This window comes from Xyrauchen texanus, chromosome 22 (assembly GCF_025860055.1).
Source record: "Xyrauchen texanus isolate HMW12.3.18 chromosome 22, RBS_HiC_50CHRs, whole genome shotgun sequence".
Lineage (NCBI taxonomy): Eukaryota > Metazoa > Chordata > Actinopteri > Cypriniformes > Catostomidae > Xyrauchen > Xyrauchen texanus.
Window position 1 is genome coordinate 29,291,195 of NC_068297.1, and position 24,116 is coordinate 29,315,310.

The 24,116-nt window shown below is 36.8% G+C and overlaps 1 protein-coding gene across 1 annotated transcript in view; it reads left to right on the forward strand.

Annotated features, from left to right (window-relative positions):
* LOC127662193 (inositol-tetrakisphosphate 1-kinase-like) overlaps positions 1-24,116 on the forward strand; it is a 74,446-nt gene that overhangs the window by 1,675 nt on the left and 48,655 nt on the right. Inside the window, exon 3 of the mRNA XM_052153284.1 lies at positions 16,519-16,543. Coding sequence (XP_052009244.1) covers positions 16,519-16,543 — 25 coding nt within the window. The remainder of the gene's footprint in view (positions 1-16,518; positions 16,544-24,116) is intronic.

Consider the following 24,116-nt stretch of genomic DNA (forward strand, 5'->3'; position numbering starts at 1 on the left):
AACAGCAGGGTCTACTTTTGTTCCAACACCAATCTGTTGCTTGAAAGATGGCATTACCCCTTTTGAGATGGAGTTGTGTGAATAAAATGGCTTAAGGGCCACCTTAGATATAGTGATGTTTCCTTCTTTGCAAGTATGAGAACATTGAACTGTGATTATGAAATATTTCAGGAAGGTTGCTTGTGGTTATGTTGAAATATATAGAATGGTTCCCCCATAAATGAAAATTCTGTTATTATATACAGTACCCACCCATTTGAATTTCTTTCTTCCATGGAAAACAAATTGTGAAAATATGACTCTGCTATATTCTAAGTTTTCTGAAGCAATTGTGTGAGGAATAGGGCTAGATGATATATTAAATATTCATGATATAATTGTGATGAGTTTGCTAATAATAGAAAATTAAGCACTATTGTGAAAATCATGATAATTTTAATGTGCTTTTTATTTGACCATTTAAGTTTCATAGCGCATCAGTAGATTAATTTCATGATTCTTCTGGCCACACACACAGTTAATCAAAATAACATAATGGCGATATGGTGGTGTGTGATTTATTAAACTACAAAAGGCTGCGATTAAAGATAGATAAACATTGTCGTGCTGTTCTGTGTATGTGTGGGGCTCATGTTTTAATTCAGTTCACATGCATTGTGAAAGACATGTACTGCAGGTTCAAGCATTAGTGCAATTCCAAACATTAGTAACCACTACAAGCTATTATACGAATCTACATAGGCAGCATAGTATAACAGAAAAGGAGGACATGAGAACATTTCACCAAAAAAAGTAAATGTAAACCGTCAATTACACCTTTGCTCTTTCAGTGTCAAAATAAAAGCTCCAGGTGAAGAAGTAAATGCGACAGCAATTCAATGTCAAAATAAAAGCTCCAGGTGGAGGTGAAGTAAATGCGACAGCAATTCAGTGACAAAATAAAAGCTCCAGGTGAAGGTGAAGTAAATGCAACAGCAATTCAGTGTCAAAATAAAAGCTCCAGGGGGAGGTGAAGTAAATGCGACAGCAATTCAATGTCAAAATAAAAGCTCCAGGTGAAGGTGAAGTAAATGCAACAGCAATTCAGTGTCAAAATAAAAGCTCCAGGTGGAGGTGAATTAAATGCGACAGCAATTCAGTGTCAAAATAAAAGCTCCAGGTGAAGGTGAAGTAAATGCGACAGCAATTCAGTGACAAAATAAAAGCTCCAGGTGGAGGTGAAGTAAATTGGACAGAAATTGACTACTTTTAGATTTAGATTTACAAAACAAATCTAATCCTCAGAATAAAAATAATAATTCAGTATTATATTATTATAATTACTGGGTCCCACAGTAATAATTTAGTATTATGCAATATACAACTGGGTTCCAGTTATAGAAGTGTGGGAAACATGCCTTAATTATTATTCAATGCTTTAAAATAATGATTGATGAAATGATTGTTCCTCTGACTAAAAACAAATATTTTTTTGTTAAATGCAAATCCATAATCATGGAGATACACTATATATTGAAAATCTTTGGAGGCTGAAAAAATAGAGATATAATTTTTGTACTTTGATCGCTCAGATCTAGTGAGATCCAGACTGCCGTTTTAAGTCATTTTCAGTGAAGCACACAAATTTCGGTCTGTTCCTTACACAATTGCTATAGTACGACTTCTGACGATTTGGAATGAAGCATGAAAGTTGTATGTACCATTTTTATGATGCTTTGGTGCTTTTTTGATATTTTGATACTTGACAGCCCAAACTAGTTCTCTTTCACATTCATTATATGGAAAACCATTATATGGTAGTGGGATATTCTTTTAAAGTACACTTTTGTGTGACATGGAAGAAAGAAAGTCATGTAGGTTTGGAATGTGGGTGTGTAAATAATGATACGATTTTAATTTTTGGGTGAACAATTTCTAAGAAAAGACAAATATTAAAATATAGTGTCCCTTGTGGATGTGCTGTCTGAAATAGAACAACTTTTAATTTTATTTTTGGATTTAAACCTTGCATTTAGTTATTTGCTTTAAAAAAAAATATATATATATATATATATATATATATATATATATATATATATATATATATATATATATTTTTTTAAATGATTATATATTTAATTTAAATATATAACTAAGTTTACAGTTATCATATTTTAATTAAAGAAATAAAAATTATAAAATAATATTTATATTAATTATATATTAAATTAGACTATTTATTTATTTATTTATTTATTTATTTTTATTAAGAGACCATATTTAGGCCCAGAATATCATAGAGACATGGCAATCTTTTGACCTGGTCCTGTAAGCAGTCACCCAGAATACCTTAGCAACCACAAAGCAACACCATTGCCACCACTCACAACACCCTGGTGGTGAGTTTTGCATGGGCAAGAGCCACTTACATTTATCTTCATAAAAATCGAGTTTAGTCTGCTGTGTTTTGCAAGAGTGCCTTTATATGTCGACAAAGATGTGTGATTGAAATACATTTGTTCTCTCGCATCCATAATGTACATTATCAAATGGGCCTTTTGGCTCTTCAAAACTGCAATCTTTATAAATATCACGGTTTGCTGTGTTTTTATTAAGCTGGTGTTTTGTTCCGCACTGAATGAGTTTTGGCTAAAGCACCTATCCGAACTATGGCACCCTAGAATGATTTTACATGGCACGTGTAAGTGAGCAGCCCTGGCACTTACACTGCCAACACTTTTCTTCTCTATGACTTTGAGTATGACTCTGTATGGCTCACTCATTAAGGAGTCCCAGGATAGCTCTTCAGCGGGGAAAGTGAGTGAGAATTGGCACAGCAAAGCACTCTTGAAAAGAAGGGCTTGGACGCTGTGTTTGTATGGGCTGTGAAACTTGAGAAAACTGAACTGTTGGACCGGCAAAGGGTTAAAGTTGCACAGGACTTTGTGTGCATAGTAAATGTGTGTAAAAGAGGGAAAGATTGTGTGTGTGCGTACTCATTGCTTGTTGTGCCCCACTGTCTCTGTCTCCAGTTGAATGAACAATTGTGTGATGTGTGAAGCCGGTGTTGCATCGGATTTCATTAGTAGCCTTAGAGAGAGTGTTTGTGTGTGTTGTGTATGAGTAATTGTGTGACTGAGCTGGAGCAAGTGAAGGAAAGAGGGAATCGGGCAATGTGATCAGTGTAAGCAGTGAGCTCTGTCTGCCCATAAACAAAGTCAAATGGGATGGGATTTATTTTTGTTGGCTGTGTTCACACCACAGCAGAATTCTATAACCGATGGGCCTGCCTTACATTTTCTGAACTCACAACTATATTTTGTGAGTGAGTATAGTGGATTTTGTCGATACTATAACAAAGGTGGTGAAAAAGGTCGACAACCGATTAATTGGCCGGTAGTTTTGTTTTTTTTGAAAATCGATTAATAGAAATTAAAAAAATTCCTTAGTCTTTCCTTACTATGACTGGCACAGACATGTAGGCTACATAATCAGAAAATCTTTGGTGTATAAAGCAGGATGTTTAACTATAAACAAGCCGGGTAGAGGTGTGAATCTTCACTGGCCTCACGATTTGATTCGATTACGATTCAAAGGGTAACGATTAGATTATAAAATGATTCTCGCTGCATCTTGTACTTCAATATCTTTCTTTTAAAAACTGTTTATTTTTCATGAAAAAGAATAGACATTTAATTGTAGAAAACATTCCCTGTTTAGGTCCGTTAGGATCACTATTTTATTTTAAGAAAGTGAAATGTCAGAATAATAGTAGCGAGAATTATTTCTTTCAGCTTTTATTTCTTTCATCACATTCCCAGTGGGTCAGAAGTTTACAGTTTGTTAGTATTTGGTAGCATTGCCTTTAAATTGTTTAACTTGGGTCAAACATTAGCCTTCCACAAGCTTCTCACAATAAGTTGCTGGAATTTTGGCCAGGTCAATTTGGCCAATTTGAGTCAGGTTTGTAGGCCTCCTTGCTCGCACATACTTTTTCAGTTCTGCCCACAAATTGGATTGAGGTCAGGACTTTGTTATTGCCACTCCAAATACCTTGACTTTGTTGTCCTCAAGCCATTTTGCCACAACTTTGGAAGTATGCTTGGGGTCCTTGTCCATTTGGAAGACCCATTTGCGACCGAGCTTTCATTTTCTTGAGATGTTGCTTCAATATGTCCACATAATTTTCCTTCCTCATGATGCCATCTATTTTGTGAAGTGCACCAGTCCCTCCTGCAGCAAAGCACCCCCACAACATGATGCTGCCACCCCCCCATGCTTCACGGTTGGGATGGTGTTCTTTGGCTTGCAAGCCTCACCCTTTTTCATCCAAACATAACGATGGTCATTATGGCCAAAGAGTTTCATCCGACCAGAGTATATTTTGCCAGAAAGTAAGATCTTCGTCCCATGTGTACTTGCAAACTGTAGTCTGGCTTTTTTATGGTGGTTTTGGAGCAGTGGCTTCTTCCTTGCTGAGCAGCATTTCAGGTTATGTCGATATTGGACTCGTTTTACTGTGGATATAGATACTTGTTTCCTCCAGCATCTTCACAAGGTCCTTTGCTGTTGTTCTGGGATTGATTTGCACCAAACTACATTCATCTCTAGGAGACAGAATTAGTCTCATTCCTGAGGGGTATGATGGCTGCATGGTCCCATGGAGTTTATACAGATGAACGTAGTACTGTAGGACCTCTAACACGAGACGCTCCTTACATTAGAACATGTTGCATCGTTATGTGAAGAATAACATTTAAAAGTACAACAACAATAAAATGTGTGTGTATGTATATATACACAACAACAACAACAACAACAACATCAACCATTTTAAATTTGATGTTAAAGAACTGAATAAAGAATATTATCATTAATATATTTTGGTGTGTTACTTTCAATAAAAGTGTGGTCATTTTATTGATTTGTAGTTTTTCAATTCAGATTAATTAAATTCATGAAATTAATTAAAAAGTATAATATTAATACAATGATATTTAAAAAAAAAATATTTTAAAATAAGTCATTTTCGGTTTTCGCCCAGAATTTTCATTTCGGTGCAACAGTAATATATATATATATATATATATATATATATATATATATACCTGCAAACTAGTTGCCTTTCAGCGAAATGTTCTGTTTTGAATCCAAAATAGGTAATTCACGTTATTTTGGTGAAGAAGTCTATACATGCATGTGAACGATTTGGTAAATTTCAGTGTTGGGTGAACAAGCGTTTTTTTTTTTTTTTTTTTGGCCGATCGCGTCCATGATAAGAGCAGCAAAGGTGGATGCGTGCATACACAACGCCTCCTTTGTTTGACCGATGCGGTGCATCTCTGAAGGGCTTCGGGCAACAAGCTTTAATAATCGATTATCCAAACCAGGGGGAAGGTATCCTTACTGCTGCAGACAGTAGTGTATGGTACGTGATGGTACATTGATGTGATTTTCTAAACTGAAATGGCATTTATGATTAATATTTCTTATTTGTATCATCGGATCATTTCTTTTTATTCTAGACCTATTATATATGTATCACATTAAATAATTTGATGTTCTTTTAAATGTATAGGTAACCGCTAATATGATTATTCAGGTTGAACATGTATTTTAAGGAATTAATTCATTTGAAATATTTGATGTAACACAATGATGACATATTGTTATATTTGTTAGGGCATATCTAACAATTCCCTCATAATGTGAAAAATGCCCCTAAAAACAACTCCAGGGGGCAAATGTTGCCCCTTAATAGAAAAATGAATTTCTGACACTAGTCTAAATAGCCACTTTTGGAAGCCAATTGTTACATAAATGCTGTAGCCTACATACTCAAGAAAATAATACTAAAATATACTTCTCTCAAAGTCACCAGATTCTTCAGTGTTGTCCCCCCAAAAAAAAAACTACAATAATGGTACACATATGTTTTTTAATATAATATCAAAGAATGACATATGTTGATAGATGCATGTCAAAAAAATAACATCTGCAGCCCCCCTCCCCCCTACATAGGTGCACACATTTCTAACTTCAATAGCATTTGAATCATATCACCTACAGTCACAAAACCAACTTCAAAGTGTTCATCTAGGTGTCGGCAATAATGCACAACTTTTACATCTATTCAAATAAATTGTCAAATCATATGTAAACATTTCAAGGTATGTTACTACTATACAGTTTTATACACACAATATACTATTATTTGAACTCCATAGCATTTGAAGAGAAGGACTCCAACTGTTAAGTGGTCATCTAGGTGTCAGCTACGTCTCACACCTTTTAAATTTTGATATCTATTAAAAGAAACATTCAAATCATATGTAAACTACTGTATAGGCTCATACACAAAATATACCATAATTTAATCTCAATAGCATTTGAAGAGAATAACTTGCAGTCATACAACCAACTCCAATTGAATGCACAAATTAACCACTAAAACAAAATGAAAAGAAAGACTAAATGCTACACAATACAGGGAACTGTAAATGTGTTTAGACTGATTGTAGGTGGGAGCCACAGGAATTCACACTTCTTTACATAGGCAGCACTTCCAGTCAACCTTTTAGCCCTGTTGAACTGCTTGTCTGACATAGAAAGACATGCCACATGGAACCACCTCTTGCAGCGGTGACATTTAAATCTGAAAATAACAATACAAATTGTATCAAATTGCCCAATGCACTCACTCTCACGCTCTGTAACTCTCTCTCTTACCGTGCGTTCACACCAGAAGCGGCGAGAGCGTCAAAATTTGTTCTGGCTGCCCTGCCTTCGATGCTCGAGGACGCTCGTGGACGCTCTGACGTAGTTCAAATAGGCGGCAATGTTTGTTCAGAATGCTTTGTTTTGTGAACTGTATTTAAAGGGGCCGCAATTTAAACATCCAGACATGTCGACCATTTACTTTTTGCCGACCTATCACAAGTAGCGTATATCCTCATGAACTCTTTAAAATGTGAAAATAAGAAATCGATCGATGGCAGAGAGTAATTAAAATTATAGTTACATTTGTAATAATAACTGTGGTCTTGGTTGTTTTATATCCCTGTAAGCAAACAGGCGCCGAACCGCATCACAGCTCATTACCATAATGTTGACTGCACTTGAACTTTCATCTGTCGCCCACACCGCCCAAGACTCGCCGCGCCGCTTCTCGCCGCCGAGAGACGCTGGCTGTCATTGAAAATGAATGACTTCCGGTCGATTTGACGCTCTCGCCGCCTCTGGGGTGAACGCACTCTCTCACTCACTCATTCATTCAAATTCAAATGAGCTTTATTGGCATGACTGTTTACAGTGTACAATGTTGCCAAAGCATTGAGTAATAAACACATTACAAACATAAAAAATAAATGAATAATAATGAAAATAAAATACAAACGTCAAAGTAAAATACAGCGAGCAATGACGAAGGGAGGGATAAACAGGGAGGTGTGTCGGACAAATGGAACCAGAATTTAGCTGCTCTCTTCTGGATTTCAGCGAGGAGAGGGAACCTGCCCGGTTCTGCTCTACAACACAGACTCTGAGCATTTCCCAGGAAGTTTTTGCAGAATTCTAGGTGGAAAATTTCAACAGGGCTTTTGTCCCATGATTCATCATTTAATTTATATTTGGGGCCCCAGATTTCACAGCCATATAGGAGTATAGGTTTGATGATTCTGTCGAAGACTTTCAGCCACAGCATAATGATGTGGTTGAATTTAAATTATGATTGTCTTATACTATAATAGTCCTACGGGCTGTGTCAGTCAGATCTTTTATTGCCAAATCAAACTGTCCTGAAGCAGAGATTGTAAGACCCAAATAATTATAGCAGTTGGCATGATGTAGGATTGTTCCCCCGATTGTGAATATATATTTATTGCTCATAATGCAATTTTCTTTTTTTTCTTTTTTCTTTTTTTTCTTTTCTTCTTTGGACTTCTCCATGTTTAATGGTAATGCCCAATCACTGCTATATGTTTCTAAAATGGAGAGGCTTTGGTGTAGTCCCTTTTCATTAGGGGACAGCAGCAGGAGGTCGTCAGTGTAAAGGAGGCATTTGATTTCTCTGCCATCTAAGATCAGTCCAGGGCAAGATGACTTTTGAAGGGTTGTGTAGAGTTGGGGTGAGGCTGCACCCTTGACGAACTCCCTTGGTCTGAATGAAATAATGGGTTCTTTTGTCATTAATCTTCACACAGCATTTATTGTCAGTGTACATGTCTTTTATGACATCATATGTCTTTCCTCCTATTCCACTCTGGATGTGTTTCAGGAAGAGTCTGTTATGCCAAACAGAATCAAAGGCCTTTTAAAGTCTATGAAGCAGCCAAAATTTTGCCTTGTTTTGTTTGCTGAACATATTTCTGTATAAGTGAGTGAAGTGTGTAGATGTGATTTAGTTGTTCTCTGTTTAGGCATGAATCCAATCTGACATTTATTTAGTGTCTTGTGTTCTTGAATGAAGTTCACTAATCTGTTATTTATAATGCAACAGAAGAGTTTCCCGAGGTTGCTGCTGACTGTAATTGGGGTTGTACTTGTCCCCTTGTTTGAAAATTGGAGTTATTAGATTTTTCTTCCATTTCTGCAACCCCTTCAGCCGTTACTTATTCACGATAAAGCACTTGCCTCGAGTACCTTATTGATTTTATAAAACGGTTACCACACAATATTAAAGAAAAAAAAAATGTATTAGTGGAAATTTCATGAAGTTAAATCAATAAAAGCATTCCTTCCGCTAGAAAAAAATAGTCCATGACCGTGAACAACACGTTTCATTATAAAACGGTTAGTTCCAATCCTTGATTCTGATTGGTCAATAGCTGTGCTTTATTCACGATAAAACACAGCTATGACCGCTTCACCCAACGGTTCTATTTATCACTGCGCCCTTAGCAACACCCTTAGCAACCACACGTATCAACATAAACATAGAAAGAAATGTAAGAATTAAGAAGGCTAAAATGTTTAAAGTAAATTTCGATTTACTAGGTGGCATGACGATGGATAAGTGGTTTGAGGAACAATTTGTAGAGACTTCTACAAATATGAGCAGTCATGCTGAAGTGCTGAAATGTAACATTGATACATTCGAGAAGACTCGTAATGAAAAAAATACCGTGCAGCAAACCCAATGGGCAGTGAAATGCTTCGGTGACTGGTGTAGTGAAAAGGGTTGCAGCATTGATTTTAAACAAATCACCAAGACGGAACTCAACGCACTTCTCCGTGACTTCTACGGAACTGTCAGAAGCTCCAAAGGTGAAAAATATGGGATCAGTAGCTATGTAGCATTACGTGCGGGTCTGAACAGATTCCTGAATGATCCACCTTTGAGTTTGTCCTGGTGTCTGATGAGAAACAGCGAATTCACCTCATCCAATAATGTTTTCGTTGAAGTTGTAAAGACAATGAGAAGAGAGGGTTGTGATAAAACGGAGCATCACACACCGATTTCTACTAAAGATTTCAGCACCATAAAACTGTCCGATGCGCTTAATCCTAATACACGGACTCGTAAACAAAGTCTGGTTTGACGTGCAGTTACACTTCGGATGTAGAGGAAAAGAGGGGAACCGAGAACTCATTCCAGACTCATTCCGCATTTTAACAAACGAAAATGGTCTAAAGTATGTCACAATGAGCTTCAATGAAGACACTAAAAACCATAAGGACCCACATGACAGAAATAAAGAGAGCAGGCGTGGCTTCATGTTCCAACAAAATGGGAACCCGCTTTGTCCCGTTCCTCTCTAGAGAAGTACATTTCTCTTCTGCCATCTAACCCCCCCCCTGCTTTTTACCTTCACCCCAAAAAGCAAAACCTCTCTAAATGTGTTTGGTACGTAGATCACGCAGCGGCACATAAATCATATTAGCTATTTATAATTTGTGTTAAATCTTGTTGTGTTAAAGTTTTTTCTCGTTTTTGACTGTTGCAGGTACACAAGAGAGCCTATGGGTGTGAACTACCTCGCAACAATGTTGCAGAGAATTTGTAAAGCAGCAGGCACCTCCAAGGTTTACACAAATCACTGCCTTCGCAGCACCATGGTGCATAGATTGTCCGATGCTTGTCTCGAATCGGGGGAAATTATGTCTGTGAGTGGACATAAGTGTGAAAGTTCACTACAGAGCTACTGGAGGCCAAACTTAAAACAAAGAAAGCACTGGAGCGACATTCTTGCTGCAGCAGAAAACACTGCTGACAGTGCTGAGCCCCAACTAAAGAGAACCGCGTTAAATATCACCACAGTGGAGCCAATTGAAATGAGACAAATATTTAATGCGTGCACAATAAACGGAGATGTTCATATAAATTTAAATAAACAACAATAAAAAAGTATCTCTTGTTAGGCAGCATTTTAGCAACTAAATTAATAACATTAATAAAATAGATTAAAGACCTAACTGTTATCTATCAAAATATGTGCCCTTGTGTTTTTATTTATAGGCTATGTAAATATTTAGTTTAGTGCAGAGAGAAAATAACGGAATAAACAAAAAAATTTACGTCCTCCCCCATCTGAATAGGACAACTTGGCACCGGACATGCGTCAGCACAGCCCAGCCACGCCCTCCTCCTCGTCACACCTACTTACTGCAGAAATATCAAGAGTAGAATGGTAATATGCAATTCCAAACATAGTCTGCGAGTTATTTCAAATGGATTTCAACTCTTGAGTAGTCTTGGGCACAGATGGTAAAGTGAGGGTTTGGCTCCACTGCATCATTATGCTGTATCTTTAACATGCTGCTTCCTCATGCCTGCAGAATTGTTACTGTTGTGTAAGACACATAGTACAGCGTTGGTCCATCCATTAATCCATTAATCCACACTACTATAAACTCCGTAAGATCAGTTATATGGATAGTTCACCCAAAAGTGAAAATTCTCTCATGATTTACTCAACCTCATGCCATCCCAGATGTGGATGACTTTCTTTCTTTTAACCACTGGAGATTTATGGATTATTTTTATGATGATTTTTGCAGCTACAGAGCTGAAATATTCTTCTAAAAGTCTTTGTGTTGTGCAGAACAAAAAATCAAACACATCTGGGATGGCAGGAGGGTGAGTAAATTATTTTCATCAGTTATTTATATATTTTATAATGAAATATGAGTCATAGAATTTTAAACCTCATAAAAGATTCCTCAGATTACATGGCAATCAGAACACCCCAGATTAAAAATGTTTGGTGGATTAAAATGGTAATCCCTTCATAACTTCTTCAATCAAATTACTTGTGCTATCCAGAGGCAATCTGAGGTTAAAGAAAGGTCAGTGTAGTGTTTGTGATAACTGCTTGAACATTTGTCACATTTCACCAGAAATGTTTTGCAGGCTTTCTCTAACACGAATGTGAAAATTAATTGCTTGCATCATAGATTTGCTCTGTGTTTAAAAAAAGCTACTCACCCTCATATCATTACGAATCACACAAAATCAGAAGAATGTCAAGGCTGCTCTTTCCTTATAAAAAGAAGCGAATGGGGGTTGTCAAGCTCCAAAAAAAAGAATAAAAAATGAACCATAAAATTAACATTTGATCTAAGGGATATGTTGATATACCTGTACATGTTTAAGTTTCTTTGTGACCAGGGCAACAAGGGAGGCATAGCAACATCAGAGTCAAACAGAAACGGTTGGTGTTTTAGGTATCCATGAATGTTCTGCCCATGTGTGTTGATGGTGATCTGTGGGCTGATGGTGGTGGAATTCCCTGCAGAACTCGTGAGCTGTGTTAACTCACAGCCGCGAGGGTAAACTGAGGTCATGAGAGGTCATTATTGTCTCAGAGAAATCGTTCCTGTATTGCTCTAGGTTCTGTTGTCTTGTTCATTAAGATGAAGGTTTAAGGCAGATTTGGTTTAATATTTATAGAACAAACCTGTTAAAGGATGGACAGATATGTAATACTGTATATAGTGTTGTTATTTAATTCGGTTATCTCAGTGACAAGCTAGAAACCACTGAACTTCTGTGACTAAATGTTATCAACGGTTCAGTTGTGATTATTGAAGTATGAATCATTAGGGAAGCTGTTACAGTCAGTGTACTTGTGTGGTAGATCAGCTTGCATGTGCTCATATCTGCAGTTCCAGGTGTTTGATGTGCTTAGTGAAGCTGAGACATTATCGTCAAAACCCACACAAGTTTTGTGCCCTGACATATTATGTATTTATATTTCTGTTTTCTTTTTTATTTTGGGGGGGGGGTCCATCAAGCCTTACAATTCTAATATTGGATTATGTGTGTGTTTTTTTCTATTACAGCAAATTATGTGTGATTTAATATATAAAAATAACACTGATAAAATAGTATCTATTTGCAGAGTATCTATTTTGAATTAAAACTTGTATTAGTATATGTTGAAATTAACATTAAGATTGATCAATGCTGTAAAATTACTGTTCATTGTTAGTTCATGTTAACTAATGTTGTTTACTAATAGAATCTTATTTTAAAGGGTTTCCAAATTATCATCATTTGGAGGCTTTGCACATAAAAATGTATATGCGATAAAATTGTCATAGCATGTTATTAATTAGATTGCTTTCGTGACCAGGTACCACACAAAAAAAAAATCATAATTTCTTTTTTACATTTGCTGCACGGGTTTACTGTGTTATTTCTGTTGCAGGGGACAGTTATTATTATATATATTTTTTTGTTTTGTTTTTAAGCTTAACAATGCCAAATTTATTAAAGGTTACTGGCATAGTTGCATCATTGCTCTTCTCTGGGTGATTGACGAAGAAACATTTAGTATTTTATGCATTAAACTGAGCTCATTGTATTTGTGGAATGTGGCTTTTACCCTCTTTTCTATCACAGTCAAAATAAAAGTTATTGTGCTTACTATGTTTTGCTTTTCTTTCCACTATTATGCTTCAGATAGATAATAGAATTAAACTTAGCAACAATGTCTGTGCCCCACTTACGCCTATCCATATCTCTAAATCCAACGGCCGTGATATGTCATTGTGACCTATTTCAGTCAAAAACTATACGTCTCGTTTTCACAATACCGCTGTTAGATTTACGCTTTATGCTTGGCAGAATATCCTCGCTCAAACCAAGCTGACGTGGATTGAGAATAGGGATGTGAAAAAATTATTTTTTTCAAAATTAACTAGTCGATGGGTCCACCTACATGTGTAGATGCATTACAAAAATTCATTCATATATTTACTTTATACTTGGTCTAAATTAATTTCCAAAAAATTGGTTAGTCATCATTTTTTTTGTGGATTGAATTAGACAATTTTACAGGTATTAATATTTGATACAAGTATATGTTCAAATACCACAACATCACTGGACATGCTGTTATTACATTTTGGGCAAAATCCTCTGGTGGTTTCCAGTGGACATTGTTTAATCATAGTATCAAATGGGCAGATTCACTTAATATCAAACTTTATTGGCAAGAGAAACTTAAGTGTACATTGCCAATGCATTATTAGACACTATACAAACCGATATATATATATGCCAATTAGCCATAGAAAGTGGGGAAAACATTAGTGGCATTTCACCCATTGTACAAAGGTGTGTCTGTTTGTTCCATGCAGGCAGCATGACCCTGCCCCAACACTATTCCTAACCATATGGAGCCAGTAAAGCTGAATAACCTTCCAAGAACATCTCAAGACACCTTTCTCTCATCTCGTGAAGGCTCAGGAAGGGGGGAAAAAAAACAGGTTTTCTTATGCGTTAAAAAAAAACTATTAATCGCAGAAATTAACTTGTTAAATTTCCCAACCTATATATCTATATATACAGTACTGTGCAAATGTTTTAAGGCACTTGTGAAAAACTTTCAAAGTGAGGATTTCTTAAAAGAATTATGACAAATAGTTTTCATTAATCAATTAACGTCATACAAAGTCCAGTAAACAGAAAAAAGCTAAATCAATATTTGGTGTGAACACTTTTGCCTTCAAAACAGCATCAATTATCCAAGGTATATTTGGACAGAGTTTTTCTTGGTTGATGGCAGACAGGATGTCCCAAGCTTCTTGGAGAATTCACCACAGTTCTTTTATTTATTTCGGCTGTCTTCCGTCTCTTTGTGTAATCCCAGTCTGACCCGATGTTCAGTGGGGACTCCCTGTTGGAGGGCTCCCTGTTCTTCTATTCTTATCTATTTGCAAAAGTAATGTTTGGGAGTATAAAATCGATATTTCCTATTGACACACTAAAGCAGAAAATATAAAGAACCATCTTAAGACAAATGTTTTTGTAACACTTTTGCACAGTACTGTGTGTGTGTGTGTGTATGTACACTCACCTAAAAGATTATTAGGAACACCATACTAATACTGTGTTTGACCCCCTTTTGCCTTCAGAACTGCCTTAATTCTACGTGGCATTGATTCAACAAGGTGCTGAAAGCATTCTTTAGAAATGTTGTCCCATATTGATAGGATAGCATCTTGCAGTTGATGGAGATTTGTGGGATGCACATCCAGGGCACGAAGCTCCCGTTCCACCACATCCCAAAGATGCTCTATTGGGTTGAGATCTGGTGACTGTGGGGGCCATTTTAGTACAGTGAACTCATTGTCATGTTCAAGAAACCAATTTTAAATGATTCGAGCTTTGTGACATGGTGCATTATCCTGCTGGAAGTAGCCATCAGAGGATGGGTACATGGTGGCCATAAAGGGATGGACATGGTCAGAAACAATGCTCAGGTAGGCCGTGGCATTTAAACGATGCCCAATTGGCACTAAGGGGCCTAAAGTGTGCCAAGAAAACATCCCCCACACCATTACACCACCACCACCAGCCTGCACAGTGGTAACAAGGCATGATGGATCCATGTTCTCATTCTGTTTACGCCAAATTCTGACTCTACCATCTAAATGTCTCAACAGAAATCGAGACTCAACAGACCAGGCAACATTTTTCCAGTCTTCAACTGTCCAATTTTGGTGAGCTCTTGCAAATTGTAGCCTCTTTTTCCTATTTGTAGTGGAGATGAGTGGTACCCGGTGGGGTCTTCTGCTGTTGTAGCCCATCCGCCTCAAGGTTGTGCGTGTTGTGGCTTCACAAATGCTTTGCTGCATACCTCAGTTGTAACGAGTGGTTATTTCAGGCAAAGTTGCTCTTCTATCAGCTTGAATCAGTCGGCCCATTCTCCTCTGACCTCTCGCATCAACAAGGCATTTTCGCCCACAGGACTGCCGCATACTGGATGTTTTTCCTTTTCACACCATTCTTTGTAAACCCTAGAAATGGTTGTGCGTGAAAATCCCAGTAACTGAGCAGATTGTGAAATACTCAGACCGGCCCGTCTGGCACCAACAACCATGCCACGCTCAAAATTGCTTAAATCACCTTTCTTTCCCATTCTGACATTCAGTTTGGAGTTCAGGAGATTGTCTTGACCAGGACCACACCCCTAAATGCATTGAAGCAACTGCCATGTGATTGGTTGATTAGATAATTGCATTAATGAGAAATTGAACAGGTGTTCCTAATAATCCTTTAGGTGAGTGTATATTGCAACACCCAAAAGGAGTTCCCACCACTACAAAACTTTAAATGTTATGCTCTTTCAGGATCCAGTTTCATGAAGTCACTAAAGAAGGTAGCGTAACAAATAATCTATTAGTTGTTCTGATCGAATTTGCACATCACGTTTTCTTTGCAAAATCTGCAGAATTCTCCTAAATGAATGTAAATGTGGTAAAATGTGTTACACAAAGCTGAGAGTAATTAAAAACATAATCAAATTAGCAAAAATGTTAAATAGACAAACATGCATGTGACTTATTATGTAAAACTTTATGAATTCTAGGTAATTAAGACTGTGGAAATGACATTAAAACTTGATTTGACTCTTGCCATGCCAACATCAACACTGGCCCCACCATGAAAATGAAAAAACACATCAATATACCAAAATCTTCTATCACTATAACGATATATATATATCACGATATAGTTAAATTTTTCAGAAGAAAAACTATAAAAATTGGTTTATGTATTAAATAACCATATTGAAATGCCTGTTTGTGTAAAATCCAGTAATTGAATTAATTTCATTTATATAGTGTCTAATTCAAGCCTTAAAATGTATAGTTTTTCAATTTATGCGTTAGAGTAAACTTTTTTTTTTTAATATCATAGCATAGCAGTGTGTGAGTAAATGTGCAAAAATACTTGTTTAAAAATTCATAATAATTAACCATCACATGATCATCACAAACATTGAAAATGTTGACTAGTGCCTGGTTTATGACTTGCTTTGTGCTGGCTTCACATTTTTTACAGCTGTACATAGATGTTGATGGAGGGTGAACGCTGTCACTTGCAAAAGTTTAAGCACCCATCAGCTGTAACTGACTGTGGGAATGTTTCGATTTCTATGGGCACTCGGGGTTTCTTTGGATCTCAACATTGTGTTGCTAGGCAACAGATATTTTTATCCAAGTTTCATTTTCATGTCAAACTAATCTGCTATGATGATATCTTCAATTATGTTATGTTATAATTTATATATATTTTTTTTCTTTCAGGAAAAGAGGGATTGAAGTTGTTCAGGTAAGTGGATCTCAATTGTTTTCCCAGTTATCCTGGTGTGCTTTCTTTGTTGTTTGATATTTTGCAAGAGAACCCAAGAAAAAAATCATTATGTAGTGATTAAGTATATTTTCAACAATTATAAAGACACCCATAGATACATTGTGGCATTATAAGCATTGCCAAAAATACATAATTTCTGAGTCCAAGGACATGAACTAGTTATTCCAAAAAGATGTGAATGCTGTATGCAGTTCCCTTTTACGTGTTAACAGCTTCTCTCTGATTGGTGGATTTTGCTTCAGGATTGTGGGTAATGTAGTATTTCCTTAAGTATTTGGCAAATTATCCTGATCATTTACAAATAAAGTGAAATTCTTACTGATTTGTGGCTACATCTGAAGCATACAGTCAAAGTGCAAAAGTCTTAGGCACATAAGATGTTTCACAAAAGCATTTGTCTTAAGATAGTTATATCTTCAGCTTTAGTGTGTCAATAGGAAATATAAATGTTAGATTCCCAAACATTACATTTGCAAATTGAAAAGATTAGAATAGAAGAACAAGGAGCCCTGCAACAGATATCATTGCTCCCACAAACACTGATCATCATGTCTGTCTGGGATTACATGAAGAGACGGAAGCAATTGAGACAGCCAAAATAAATAGAAGAACTTTGGTGAATTCACCAAGAAGCTTGGGACATCCTATCTGCCAACAACCAATAAAAACTGTCCAGGTACCAAGAGAACTGGTGCTGTTTTAAAGGCAAAGGTGGTCACATCAAATATTGATTTAGCTCTTTTTCTGTTTACTGGACTTTGTATGGCATTAAGTGATAAATTAACTATTTATGTCATTATTTTTGAAGACATCCTCACCATGCAACCTTTTTCACAAGTGCCTAAAGCTTTTGCACAGTACTGGTTATCATTGTTTGAAAACCTCTGAGCTCATGGTAGGTCTGTTTTTAAAGGTTTATACATTATCGCTACAAATCAGTTCACCATGTGGAGGTTTTGATTGGCATTTGTTGTCCCCCAATATTAATGAAACTAAAGCTACTGAATTGCACCTATTCTACATTGTTTACAGTAGTAGAGGTATAAAGTTGTGTAGGAAGTGTAGTTTTTAGCATATAAAAGTGTTCAGATGAAGTGAATATGTGGATGAATTGGTTGGATCTCACTGCTGTAGGATTTATTCACCATTCCTGGGAGGTTAAGCAAGTGTTTAGTATATTAATGTGCTACACAAAATCTCTCTCTCTCTCTCCCCCTCCCCCATTTTGAGTTTATTATTGAGAATGGAAAGTGTGGTTAGTTTGCTGTTATGATAGTTAAGCCCAAATTGTTAAACGGCTAAGCATGCTAATATTAACATTTTAAGGATCAAAACTTTTTCCACAGTAAGACCAAAGCAATCTCCCAACCAGTAAAGCTACACCGACCTATTACATTGTCGAAATGTCAAAGGTTATCAAAGCTTCAGATGTTAAAGTTCACAGACTAACTTCAATAGCGCATGCATTTCAAATCATTTTGCCACCGTTTAGTTTCTGTGTTTTATAGTGCTTTTGAATTGCGGTATACAGTCTGGTGTGTTCATTGCAGTTCATTCTGGCCAAGAACCACTTAGGCAAGAAAAGATCATCTGATTTTGTTTTAATGAGCCATTTAGGTGCAGGTTTATCTGAAATAGCTTCTACCACAAACATAGACCCAGGTGGGGGAAAAACACACACAAAAAACTTTGAAATATGTACCATTTATAGATTTTGTGATCAGAATTTCTGTCCATTTGAGCACTGATTATTTCACAGACATAACTTGGAAAGCAAAGCAGCATATACTGTTCTGCACGTGGCTATCTAGTTTAATTGCTACTATCATTCAAAGATTTGATGCCAATAACTCCGGGACATTAGAAACACGACTCGAACTGAATATATATTTGGAATTCCCTTCAGCACACACAATATGGACTTGGACACATTCAGTGGAGTTCAAAAGGCCACATTGAAATTCAAGTAGCCTTTTCAAAATCTATTTTAAACCTGGTATGTAGGGAAAAAAAAATCCATCATAGAAACTTTTCAAAACAAAAAATGAATAAGAAAAAAGTTATTAAGCAAACATACCTTTTTCAGTCATTAAAGGGATAGTTCACCCATAAATGAAAATTCCCTCATCATTTACTCACCCTCATGCCATCCCAGATGTGTATGACTTTCTTTCCTCTGCAGAACATAAATTCTGATTTTTAGAAGAATGTTTCATCTCTGTAGGTCCATACAATGCAAGTGAATGGTGACCAGAACTCTGAAGGCTTTTAAAGCAAATAAAGGCAGCATAAAAGTAATCCAAATGACTCCAGTGGTTTCATCAGTGTCTTTTGAAGTGATACAATAGGTGTGGGTCACTTTCACATTGTTCTTTTGTTTTGTTTTTTGCAATATGCATGTTTCGTGCATATTTCCATCTACTGGTTGGGGCTTGTAAAAGGTGGAAATTGATAGTAAATAGTGCTAGAATATTGATCTTTTTCTCACCCACACTTATCATATCGCTTCTGAAGACATGGATTTAACCACTGGAGTCAATTGGATTACTTTTATGCAGCCTTTATGTGCTTTTTTGACCTTCAAAATTTTGGCTACCATTCACTTGCGTTGTATGAACTAACAGCTGAAATATTCTTCTAAAAAGTCTTCATTTGTGTTCTGCAGAAGAAAGTCATTCACATTTGGGATAACATGAGGGTGAGTAAATCATCATGAATGAATGCCACCGAGTTTTTAAGTAGTAATTATTTAAAAAAAGAAACCTCTGAAACACTCATCAATAAAGAACAAATATATAAATTACAAGCAATATAATAAAACCAATGGACCATAGATACAAATCAAGTTAACAGTACACTGAAGTTTTTCAGGAATCTAACAGCAGGATCCAGTATTCAAGTAGCATGTCATTGTGTCCAAACAAACCAGTACATTTGTAATACATTGAAGCTCATCAGGCTCATTTAATTCCTAAAAGTTCCAAGATTCATATTTAATTCTCCTTCTTTTGAGGCTGGCTTAAAATATGCTCCATTTAAAACCAAGTGCATTTCCTGTTTCTCTCAAGTGCACTGGTCCATGAAGTTTCTCCAGTACTTTATTCATACTCTTGGTTGGGTATTTAATTTATGGACGCATCTGGGCATAATGTGATGAATCATTAGACAAGTGCTCATCATATTGAGTTTTCAGCCCTCTTATTTGGACATTTTCAAGTGATCCTCATTAGACCCAAAGACAGTATGCTGCTCATCTCTCCCCTCAATATGCTTTTATACTCATTCCCTGCTTATTTTCTAAAAGAGACCCATGAAATATGAGCACGGGCTTGGAAGAGTGTCAATATTTCATGAATGTGGGAAGATTAAAGCATAATGACATCAGCAGGAATGGGATCACTCCCTGCCATCGGTTCCTTTCTAAGTGTATTTTTGGTTCCAATGTGTGATTGATCAGCTGCATGATTCCTCCACAAACTGAATGTGTAACCTCTAGAGAAGACCGAGATGAACATTTTTGTAACTTGGTTTAAAAGTATAGTTTGTCAAAAATGAAAAATGTGTCATTATTTAATCACCCTCATGTCATTCTAAACCCTAGATGCTGTCTTTTTCATTTTTCAACACAAAAGTAGAATTTTTTTTAAGAATCTAACAGAGCTCTTGCCATTTAACTATAGTTCACAGTGACTAGGGGCTGTCAAGCTCCAAAAAGAACCACATACACCAAAAAGGTACCATGAAGACATAAAAGTAGTCCGTATGACTTGTGTGCTATATTCCAAGTCTTCTGAAACCATATGGGAAGTTTGTGTAAGGAAGAGCGCACAACTTTTCAAGCTAAGCATTTCCCAAAGAGCATTTGTTGGGTTTCAATAGCTATGTTGGTTAAAAGTAAGACAAACCTTTTAGATTTTTGGTTGTCGAACATTGTCGATAGTTAATGTGATGAACTACACCAGTGGCTAGTCTGCTAGGATACCTGTATAATATTGAAGGGAATTAACTTCCTACTTTTCCAAGTCATTTTTGTGGTGACTTTTAGTGGATGTATGAAGTTAGGCTAAGAGAAGTAAGTTCTAGCATTCATTGTTTACAGATTTCACATAATGTGGTATTTTTTTTTCATAATGCAGGGGTTTTCAAAGTTTCTGATACCAAGGACCACCAAATATGTTGAACACCCTGCGATGTATAAAAATGTATAAAAAGTCCGATTTTACTAGCGATATAGTAACTGTGATATTATAATAAAATGTGTTGTTTGCTAAATAATTTTATTGGCATTTTACATAATCCAAAACATATTCTGTAAAAAAATAAAATATGTGGGAATCTTTTACTCTGTATTAAATTGGCAGTGTATCTTTCATAGAATAATAATAAAACAATCTATCAACTTTGAAAACACCAACGTGCAGAGTATTAACCAATTGCTGCAAACTTAACTACATCTGTACGATTATTTGTATAGAGACATTTTCTAAGAACATGTCAATAAAAGAATCAATACTCTAGTGCCCGTTTTTTGACGTGCTGCTTCACTCATTTGCCATCTGCAGCATCTGTATTCAATACACTTTTATTCACCCATCTTTGCAGTAGTATCAGTGTCATCATAAATTACAATAACAGTGTAATCAGCGCATATCATATCCGCGTTTAGCATGTTAGCGGAATGGAGCGCAACAGTGCCCGCCCACTTTTTCAGCCGACTTGGTTTCGGAAGTATTTTCCCCATTAATTTCTTCCATAGACTTTTAAAAAAAGTCTCCATTTAAAGAGTTGTAAAGCATGAACCAAACCAACCAGCTCCGAGGTTAATCGCAACATTACAGACTTTGTTTTAAGGCATCACAGTATTTATAAAAAAAGACAAACGTACAGGTCTGTGTTCATGAGGGCACGGACTACAATCCCATGAAGCATTTTGAATGATGTAATTTAATATATAACTATGGAAAGACAAAGGTTTGGAATAATGAACAGATTTTGCTGTTTTGGGATGGAAATTGGTACTTTAATTCACCAAAGTGGCATTCAACTGATCACAAAGTATAGTCAGGACATTACTGATGTAAAAAAAACAGCACCATCGCTTTTTTAATTATTTGTTTATTTTTTGTGATTTAACATTCTTTTTTTTTTTTTATTATTGATTCATATATTAAACGAAGAACAGCAAAACAATAGCAAAACGTATACAAACAGAATCAATAACTCCCACTAATACCAATCCCAACCCCGGCACCCAACAACAACCCAGTGGTCACACATGATTATAGAGACACAAATCAAAAAACCAAAACAAAAAAATTTATATAATAATCACACACTTTAACCACTACACCTCTCTCTCCACTGCCCCTCCCCGAGAGCCCTCACTGGTTAAAAACACCTGATATTTGCCCCATTTCCCCACAAACAAGTCCACTTCTAGATGACCCTTCCTCAAAAGCCACCATTCTCCCCATCTCCGAGCACTACTCCTGAAATGGGGGCACTCCAACCGACTTCCATCCCCTTAAAACTATTTGTCTGGCAATCATGACACTGGTTAGGACCCAACTCTTTATGTGCCTATTCTCCACATCAATGACCGCCCCATCATCCAAAACACAGAGTCTGGGGCAAAACTAAATTTGAGTGCCCAACACGTAAAACTCTGAAGCTTCAACCAAAACTCTTGAATTTAACACACGACCTAAAGACATGGTTGTGTCTCCATCTTCTGATTGACAGAAGCCTATACAATAGGGGTGGGGGGAAAAATAGTTTCAGCGATGCATCGCAATTCATTCCCGAATGATTCTGGATCAATTCTCAAAAGAATCAGAATCAATTCTGAGTTCAGTTTAAATCACAGCAGAGCTGTTTGCAGACCACCTGTATAAAACACATGACCAATTGTGCCCGAATGTAACTACGATCCCGAAATTCTTTCACAAACCCATGCACATAGCAACAGGAGAGTTTGAGTTTGCACTCATTATTGCACTGGTTTGCACACAACGGGGGAAAACATGACGGAAGATGATGACGAAGCAGTGGTTCGGGAGATGTTGGTGATGTTTTAATTTCTTCTTCTTACCCCGAACCCGCCTCCCCCCAACAGAAAATACAGAAAAATGAAAAACGAGCTCATTACCCCCACGCACGACAGCACCAACAGTGTCCATTCCTCTAAATTCAAACAGTTCGGTGCTTCTATATAAATTTTGTGAGACAGAATTACACAACAGAAAATAATCTATAAAACAAACTCCAGCCAATAGGAGTCATAAGCACAAAGAACGTGTAGATTCATCCACTTAACTGCTCCAAAAGTGTGTTCCTCCACAAAACAAACTCCAGTCGTTAGGCGGAACCAGTAAAAAAAAAAAAAAGAAACAACCTCCGTTTCCTCAGACAATCAAGTGAATGTTCAGTGAGTCAGGCCCACTCGGCTGCATAGAAAGTGTTACACAATGACTTTCAGTACTCACACCATATACTTTATGAAGGTCATCGCTTGCTGTGGGCATGTGAATATTTTGTGGCCATCCTTCGTATCTATTCTCAATTTGGCCAGGAACATCAGTGGAAAAGCGACCGTCCGTTGATGTAAGTGTTTCTTGCATTCCTTGAATCGATCACATTTCTCTCTTGTCAAATTCACAAAGTCTTGGAACAAGAAAATGTTGTGGTTCTGCCAAGAAAGCCTTTTTTACTCCTCGCCTCATGTTAAAAGATCTTTATTAGATGATCTCAGAAATTTGGCCAGAATTGATCGGGGCCATTCTCCCTCATCTGATCTCCGAGCTGAAACTCTGTGAGCTTGCTCGATTTCCAGCTTATGGCATTTTATGTCAAGCAGACTCTGGAAGAGCCCATCTAGAAATGTCACCATATCTTGACCACCTTCATCTTCAGGAATTCCAACAATTCTGACATTGTTTCGCCGGCTACGATTTGCTGTCTTCCAACTTTTCCCAGACACACTCCAAGTCTATCTTGGTCTATAGCGGATTAGCAGCTAATTCCCTCTCCGATGACTCCAGATAATCGATCAGTTTCTCAACATCCGACACTCTTGTAACCATCTCAGTAAATTTCGTCTCCATGGCAGTGATCGATCAACATATTACAGCAAGATCTTCAAAGTCTGCAATGACCTTCGCCAGCATTGCCGACATGTAAAGAATGTGATGATGAATCTCTTTCACAGCACTGTCCAAATTGAGTCCTAGGCTTCCCTTGTTTTTTAATGTCTCCAGAGCCCGAGATTTTTGAATTCTTTGACATATTGTCTTCCTAAAACAGTCAAGAATCAGAGTGTATCAAATCTCACCGGTTTATGACATAAAATGTATTCAAACTAGCAAAGTGTACAGCGCTTGCCGTTCACACGTCTGACCCTCACATGGCGCCACGCAACTCCCTGAAAAAGTTATTTTTTATCAAATCTATACAGGCCCCATTTCCAGCAATCATTACTCCAACACCTCATCCTTGAGTAATCATGATAAATTGCTAATTTAGAACTAGAAAA